We start from the raw sequence: 8745 nt of genomic DNA, 5'->3' as shown, positions 1-8745 counted from the left end.
CACTTGGGTGGGCCTTCAAGAGAAATTCATGACCAAATTCTTTCAGCCATCTAAATCCGCTCAACTCCGTGAGGAGATTTGTTCCTTCCGCATGAGGTCCGACGAGTCTTTCGGGGAAGTTTGGGAAAGATTCAAGGACCTCCATCTTAGTTGTCCTCACCACGGTTTAGACAAGTGGATGCTCATCGAGAAATTCTACAATGGAGCCACACAGCACGTGAGAGAGATGTTGAACCAGACTGCTAACGGGAACCTCCTTAAGAATAAAGATCTCGATGAGTGCGTCGTCCATTTTGATGATCTAGCAGCGAGCTACGAGGGCTACGGGGGCAGAATTCTTCCACGTCATCGAGAGGAGTACTTCAGGTCGATTCGAACACTAACATGCCGGCGCATATTGATGCTTTGAACAAACTCGTTAGAGATCTTACCGTTAAGAGCGTCGCGAAGTGTGAAGTTTGCCGAGGGGGTCACGACACCATTGACTTTCTTGTTAAGCCAGGTAGCAACCAGGAGGAGGTTTACTTCGTCAACAACCCCTTGAGGTATCAAAACCCCGCCTTCGGCGAGAACAATGGCTGGAGAAATCAGAATAACTATCGTGGGGGACAAGCCAGTGGCTACCAAGCCCAATACCAAAACCAGCGTCGAGAGAATCTATTCGGGCAGGGGAGTTCATGTCAGGAAAGTTCGGAACAAGTGGGGAGAGAGGAGAAGAAAGCCTCACTGGAGGAGATGATGGCTGAGTTGCTGAAGCGAGATGAGAGGAACCGAGTGACAAATGAGGCGAAATTTACGGAACACGATGCCATGTTGAAGAACCAAGCCACGTCTCTAACTAATCTTGAGCGTCACGTCGGAGAGATTGCCAGCCAATTATCTGAGAGAGCACTGGGTTCACTACCGAGTAACACCGAGAAAATTCCGAGAGGGTTCGCAAAAGCAGTGACTACTAGGAGCGGTGCTTGAAGAGAAAGAGAGGCCGGACCTTCGAGAGCTGTCACACCTGCGGTTGATGAAGAAGAGCAGGTGGACGAGGATTTCCAGATGGAGCCTCCTCCGGCCGAGGCACACCAGCAGACTATTCCAGCGAGTACGAAGCCCGCCGATATACCTTCATCATCATCAAACCCACCTCTTAGAGTCTATAAACCCAAATTGACTTATCCTGGGAGACTCCGATCGGACAGAGACGAGGAGCAAAACTCCAAGTTCCTCGAACTTCTCAAGCAGCTTCACCTGAACATTCCTTTCCTTGAGGCGCTTACTCAGATGCCCAAATATGCTAAATTCCTCAAGGACATTCTTTCTAATAAGGAGAAGCTAGCTGAGGTTTCTTCTATTCCGTTGAGTGCTGGGTGCTCTACAGTGTTGAATAGAAAGTTGCCGGAAAAGATGGCTGATCCTGGGAGTTTCACGATTCCCTACATCTTAGGCGACGATACGGTTCGACATGCTTTGGCCAACCTTGGGGCCAGCATCAATCTTATGCCGTATTCTGTTTTCAGTAAGTTGGGTCTTGGCGAACCGAGGCCAACCCGAATGAGTATCCAACTAGATGATCGTTCCGTGAAATATCCACGAGGGGTGGTCGAGAACATGCTTGTTCGTATCGACAAGTTTATCTTCCCGGTGGATTTTGTCATTCTGGATATGAATGAGGATGATAGTGTCCCGCTCATTTTAGGCCGACCATTCCTTGCCACCGCACAGGCGTTGATCGACGTCCGTGAGGGCAAATTGATTCTGAAAGTTGGTGATGATAACGTCACCTTTGACGTAAGACAGTCACTTAAACATCCCAAGTCGGTGGACAACTCCCTGTATTTTGTTGACCATCGTATCGCATGTGCGGGAGTTTTTCACTTACATCTATGGAGGACCTACCTTGGACCCACAGATCCTCGATAGGGAGATTTCAGAGGTCGAGATGGTTGCCATGACCACTCAACCATTGATGGATGACACCGTGTCACCACCCCTAGATTCAGAGTCAGCTGTTGAGATCGTGCGAGACGATCCGAGAGACCGACCTTCCGTTGAGAGCCCTCCTCTTTCCTTAGAACTTAAGGATCTACCCGTCATCATCGCGTCTGCCTTAACGAAGGTCGAGAAGTTGAAGTTGTTGAAGGTGCTAAAAGCGCATAAGGAGGCGATAGCATGGAAGATTATCGACATCAAAGGGATTAATCCCTCGTTCTGTACTCATAAAATCCTCATGGAGGATAAGTCGTTCAGCCTCAACGGAGGCTTAATCCGAAAATGCTAGAGGTCGTTAAGAAAGAAATCATTAAACTCCTTGATGTGGGAATCATTTTCCCATCTCTGATAGCGCCTGGGTGAGTCCGGTCCAGGTGGTTCCGAAGAAGGGTGGCATGACTGCTGTCACAAATGAAAGGAACGAGCTTATTCTCACTAGGACCGTGACCGGTTGGAGAGTTTGCATCGACTACCGCAGACTGAACGATGCAACTAGGAAAGATCACTTTCCTCTACCCTTCATTGATCAGATTCTTGAGCGTTTGGCGGGTCAACAGTACTATTGTTTTCTGGATGGTTTCTCCGGGTATTTCCAAATCCCGATCTCTCCCGATGATCAGGAGAAAACCACATTCACCTGCCCCTACGACACGTTTGCCTACAAACGTATGCCCTTTGGACTCTGTAACGCTCCAACTACTTTCTAGCGATGTATGGTGGTGATCTTTCACGACATGATCGAGGATTCCATGGAGGTTTTCATGGACGATTTTTCTGCCTTCGGGAATTCTTTCGATCATTGTCTCTCTAACCTTGATAGGATGATGGCTCGTTGTGTCGACACCAACCTAGTCCTCAACTGGGAGAAGTGTCACTTCATGGTACGCGAGGGCATTGTTCTAGAACATAGGATCTCGAGTGCGGGGATCGAGGTCGATCGAGCTAAAATTGAAACCATTTCTAATCTTCCCCCGCCCACTTCTGTGAGATCCATCCGTAGCTTTTTAGGTCATGTTGGTTTCTATAGACGGTTCATTAAAGATTTCTCGAAAATTGCGAGACCGATGACCAAGCTACTAGAGAAAGACGCTCCATTTGTCTTCTCTGAACAGTGTATCGAGGCTTTTGATATTCTAAAAGACAAACTCGTTAACGCCCCGATCATGATTGCTCCCGACTGGTCTATGCCATTCGAATTGATGTGCGACGCGAGCGACTATGCAGTTGGAGCAGAGCTTGGACAACGGAAGGAGAAGCACTTCCACCCGATCTACTATGATAGCCGGACCCTAAACAGTGCTCAGGAGAATTACACTACCACCGAGAAAGAGTTATTAGCTGTAGTGTTTGTGTTCGATAAGTTTAAGTCCTATCTTGTCCTTTCCAAAACAATCGTCTACACGGATCATGCTGCCATTCATTATTTTTTCAGCAAGCATGACGCTAAACCTCGTCTCATCCGTTGGATCCTACTGCTTTAGGAGTTTGATATTGAAATCCGTGATAAAAAGGGAGCCGAGAATGTAGCGGCCGATCACTTGTCACGTCTTGAGAGAGCCGAGATTGGAGAGGTTGGGGTCAACATCAATGACCATTTCCCGATAGAGAATCTTATGTTTGTTAGAGCCCAGGATGACGGCTACCCGTGGTTGGTGATTTTGCTAACTTCCTCGTCGATGGTTCCCTCCCTAAGAGGATGTCTCACCAGCAGAAGAAGAAATTCTTTGCTGACGTAAAGTTCTACATTTGGGACGACCCGTTTCTTTTTCATATAGGTGCTGATCAGCTGGTTAGGAGATGCGTAGATGTTGAAGAGGGGTGGCGAATTTTGAGCCATTGTCATGAGGGACCGACAGGAGGTCACCATGGTGCTGTTCTTACTGCTAAGAAGGTCTTTGATTCAGGATTCTATTGGCCTTCGATTTTCAAAGATGCTCATGCGTTCGTTAAAAGCTGTGACCGATGCCAGCGTGTCGGTAACATCTCATCCCGAAATGAGATGCCCCAAACTGCTATTCAGGTTTGCGAGATTTTTGACATTTGGGGTATTGATTTTATGGTCCAGTTCCCGTCTTCTAGAGGGAACAAGTACATACTCGTGGCGGTTGATTACGTCTCCAAATGGGTCGAAGCCAAAGCCTTGCCCACTAACGACGCCCGAGTTGTAGTGAGATTTCTAAAAACTCTTTTCTCTCGGTTTGGTGTACCGAAAGCCTTGATCAGCGATCGAGGCACTCACTTCTGCAACGCGCAGATGGAGAAGGCGTTGCAACTCTATGGGCTCACCCATCGCCTTGCGACTGCCTACCACCCACAGACCAGTGGACAAGTGGAAGTGAGTAACCGGGGCATTAAACGCATTCTTGAGAAGACGGTTGGGCTAAACCGAAAGGATTGGTCCGACAAATTAGATGATGCTTTGTGGGCTTTCCGTACAGCGTACAAAACTCCGACCGGTTCCACACCGTTTCGAATGATTTATGGGATAACCTGTCATTTGCCTGTTGAGTTGGAGCACCGTGCTTCTTGGGCGCTTCAAACAGTTAACCTTGATCTTTCGACTGCTGGAGATAACCGTTTCCATCAGATACATGAATTAGAGGAGCTCCGTGATCATGCTTATGCACACTCGTATAATTATAAGTTGAAGACCAAAGAGCTGCATGATAGGAAATTGAGAGGTGATAAACAGTTCAAGTGTGGGGACGCCGTACTCTTGTTTAATTCCCGACTCAAATTATTTCCGGGAAAGCTTAAGTCCCGATGGTTTGGAACATACACAGTTAAGGAAGTTTTCCTGTATGGAGCAATAGAAATTGAAGACAAAAATGGGAGCTTCAAAGTTAATGGTCACCGTCTGAAGCACTACATTGGTGAGAAGGCGAGCATGGAGGAAGGCGAGGTTTTGCGCCTTACAATATATTTGGGTTAGAAGTGAGAGAGGGGTCAGGCTGAGGACCCGTTAAACCAAGCGCTCTCGGGAGGCAGCCCGAGTTTTGTTTATCTGTTTTTTATTTTTGTTTTTAAGGATCCTCCAGATTGAAGCCGCTCGTACTCAATCTCCATTCGAGCAGTTGATTTTGAGGGTATTCTGTTTGTCTTTCATTTATAAATAAAAAAATAATAAAAATATATAAAACCAACAAAATCCAAAAAAAAATATAAAAAATGCAAATACACAAAAATATTTTTTATTTCTTATGTTTTTGTTTTATGTTTTGTACGCCGCTACATGCGAGCGAGTTTGAGTTATTGCAGGTATTATGCGCATCGTAGCTCTGATGGCGTTTTGGAACTGGTTCTCCCGGGGTTGCGGCCGCGAATGAAATGCTATACGATCGCTTGATTGATACACAGCCGATGAAGAATCTGCATATAAACCAAGGGAGTAACCCGTTCTCTGTTTTACTTTTGATTACTTTAAGTTTTATTTTTATTTTATTTCTTTTCCTTGTTCTCATCGAGGACGATTTCGTTCTAAGTGTGGGGATGGGAATTTATTTTACTTAGTTGTAGAAAAAAAAATATTTTAAAATTTAAATATATATATATATATATATATATATATATATATAAAAGAAGTGGTTTTGTTCTTTCGCTAAAAATTATGTCGGCTACATAAGTTCGAGGGACATATACTTGTATATGTTTGGTCATGTTATCTACCTGTAGACATACGGGATAGCCATTGACCCGAAAACTGAAAGTGGCTGGGGCGACTGAATATAAAAAAAAGTTTTAAAGAAAAATGTCCCTTGAAAATTGTTTTTGTTCTACGTTAAGCAGGAAATGATATTATTACCAATGTGCTAACGAACTCTCGGAACTTTTGAAATATATAATATAATAATAAAAGAAGGGATGATTTGCATATCTGATTTGGGATGTGTCGGTAGGCCCAACTAGCTTTGATAGTCCTTTTTAGTAGTTTTTATATATATAATAATTTGAAAAATGGTGAAACCGAATTTCGATGCTTAGGAAGGATTACCATAATCTAAAAACTTTGAGATGGTTATACTTAGATGCACTCAAACCAGCACACACCACATGTCCATCTTTCTACGAGCTTAGAAATAGTTATATATTTTAGGGTGATATAAAAGATTGAAAAAAAAGAAAAAAAAAGAGAAAAAGAAAAGAAATATGTATTGAAAGTTATGTATGTTTATTCTCAAAAGTTGTTCAAGAAAAGCAAATGCTTGTGAAGAAAGTTATGTATTGTAAAATGCCAAAGAAACATTCTTTAAAGTTAGTAAAAGAGGCCAAAGATGCACATACTAGACGGGACTTAGAGTTTACGTGTTACCAAGGGGATAGTGACTCTGAGGATACACTATTGGGGCTCGAAGGTTCTTAGTCAATAAATAAAAATTAGGAATTTATAGGACAAAGTCTAATAATATTTAGGAATAGCTCGTACGACCTCCACATGACCATTCATCGATCAAAATTTCACCTACTGCATCTAATTAGTACCATCAACGAGTCCTTGACTTATGGTGATTTGTCGAGCCAGTTTGCTTCGACTCTAGTTTTCTAGCTCTCTTTGTCTGAGATAGGGTAGGTGTAGCCTTGATTTTTGGACTTAAAACGTTTAATGCAAAAGGGGGGCTTGATTGGTTAGTGGCTGGGTTTAAGTGGACAACAATATCGGCAATCGCGGTCAATATGTCGAGCTGTTTCTTGTGCTTTAATAATGATAAATAATCTGGGAGTTTGTTGTTTTTTTTTCACTTGGTTATGATCCTGTGTAGATTTTTTTTCAGGGATGAAAAATGTTTAAGTGTGGGGATATAATTTGATGTGCTCTAAATTATATTTAAATGATATACATTCTTCCTACACTTTTTAGTACTTTTGAGTAATATTTTTTATTGAATATACTTCTATTTGACTCATATTTGAATTTTAAAGGTTTTGGAATAACAAATGGGCTAAAATGAGTAAACTCACTTAAAATTGTTAACATTGTTTATCCTATGCACTTGGATCTTTAAATTATCTGATCCAATAGTATTATTATATAATGTCAATAAATTTTCATTATACGAAGAAAAATAAGTGCTCGGATCTATAAAATAATTAATTCGAATGACTCCAATTCATTCATGTTCACAATGTAATTAATTCAAATTTTTAGAAAATGAATGAAATGTTACGTGGGATTTTGGAGTCAATTGTTTTAATTGGGCCATGATAATTAAAGTTATACAAATGCTTAAGTAATAAAGGTTTCTTGATGTAGTTTGGGCCACGGAGATTTATTAGAAAAAGAAGCATATGCAGCCCACGAGAAACATAGAAAGAATTTGAAGGGTTTTATCGTGATGTCGGTGGGATTGCTTGGACAACAATTTGTTCATGGAAGGCAGAATATATTATAAAATGACACCACTTGTGACGGAGAAGATAATAATTATTATTGGAGGAGCTACTATTGGTGAGACAGCAGCCGCATACAAGGAGCAGTTGATTTAAGAGGAGACTTTGAGCAGTTGCATACATCAAGGTAGAAAGCATAAAAAAGATTCCAGCCAAGGTTGTGAGTTTAGTTTTGATTTCATCAGTTAAACACAATTTGTAATCTGATTTTTAAACACATGATGATCATTATTATTGATATTTGCTACTGCTCGTTCATCATGCTTAGCTAAACTTTTTTAGAACTACCTAGGTTTGGTTACTTGACGATGTTTTGACGATTGTTTTGGGTTGGGTAACGAACATATAATTGATTTTCTAGTGTCAAGTTCATATTATTTTGATTTTATTCTATGATTGCTATTGAGTTGTTTAATATTATATTAATAAAACCCCGTGTGATTTTATCTTTACATGAATTAGTTTCGTGTTTTGTTTAGGATTGCATGTTAGACTAATTACTTGGTGTTTTTGGTTATTTGTGGTAGACGTCGCCATAGGGTTTGTTTGGTTAAAGTTGTTCATATCAATGGTTCATCTCCTTTTAGTTGGACCAAGACATTAGGAGTTGGTTTGTCTCTTTGGTCTATTCAATTTAGTTTGCCGTTGCGAGACCACGTGCAGTTTTCTAGCCGTTGATTAGGTTAATTTGTAAGCCGAATTATTTAATCTTAAATATTGAACTACCTCTTATTCCCGAGGTTTGTTAGGATTACGGGTCTTAGAGGAATTTGTGATTTTGATACGGATCAAATAATAAATCAATTGGGTACTTAAGAAATCAACCGTGCTTTATTATTCTTTCTAGACGTTTTTAGGGGTCTTTAGTAAAACTGACCGTGGGGACCTATTTTCCCTTATGTTTGTCTAGTTAGATCATCTTTTGAACCCGGTTTTATGTGTTCGTTGTCACCCGAGCGTTGTTGATAGTCGTTAAGATACCTTACCTAGGTGGTTCACCTTCATCATATTTGAGAGCTCCGTTAGTGTCGTAAGTGTCGTTAAGTTTTTCTCGTTGGTTCCGTTAAATTAAGTAAGTTAGTTAAAGTAATTAAAATAAAATATAATAATAATAATAATAATAATAATAATAATAATAATAAAAGATTAATAAAATCAATTAAATATTTTAAGGTAGGACTTGGATTGGGGTTTATAATCTGAGCCGTTTTCACGTGTCTTCGAGTTCGATATCCAGACTTTCCTCATCTTTGTTATACGCGACCGGTACACTTGCCGTTTGTGTGAACTAGGATAGATTGTTTGGTTTTTAAAGCTTAGTTGCGATTCGTGATTATTATATATATTTTCGCACATCACTCCTTCTCCTAGGCACTTCCA

General features: G+C 41.2%; 1 protein-coding gene across 1 annotated transcript; it reads left to right on the top strand.

Moving 5' to 3' along the window:
* The first annotated feature begins 4453 nt into the window (after positions 1–4453).
* LOC143571780 (uncharacterized) lies at positions 4454–4912 on the top strand. The gene has a single exon (XM_077057117.1). It carries the CDS (start codon positions 4454–4456, stop codon positions 4910–4912), a length of 459 nt encoding a protein of 152 aa, XP_076913232.1.
* Positions 4913–8745: the final 3833 nt, after the last annotated feature.

Source organism: Bidens hawaiensis, unplaced genomic scaffold (assembly GCF_021521415.1).
Source record: "Bidens hawaiensis isolate Kalapana, Puna unplaced genomic scaffold, B.hawaiensis_p1.1 tig00025576_1, whole genome shotgun sequence".
NCBI classification, from domain to species: Eukaryota; Viridiplantae; Streptophyta; class Magnoliopsida; order Asterales; family Asteraceae; genus Bidens; species Bidens hawaiensis.
The sequence above is the reverse complement of the archived record's forward strand: the minus strand, read 5'-3'. Positions and strand labels throughout refer to the sequence as shown.

What these genes read in the sequence shown, in the direction of transcription:
- LOC143571780 (XM_077057117.1), top strand. Translation starts at nt 4,454, where the DNA reads ATGATTTATGGGATAACCTGTCATTTGCCTGTTGAGTTGGAGCACCGT.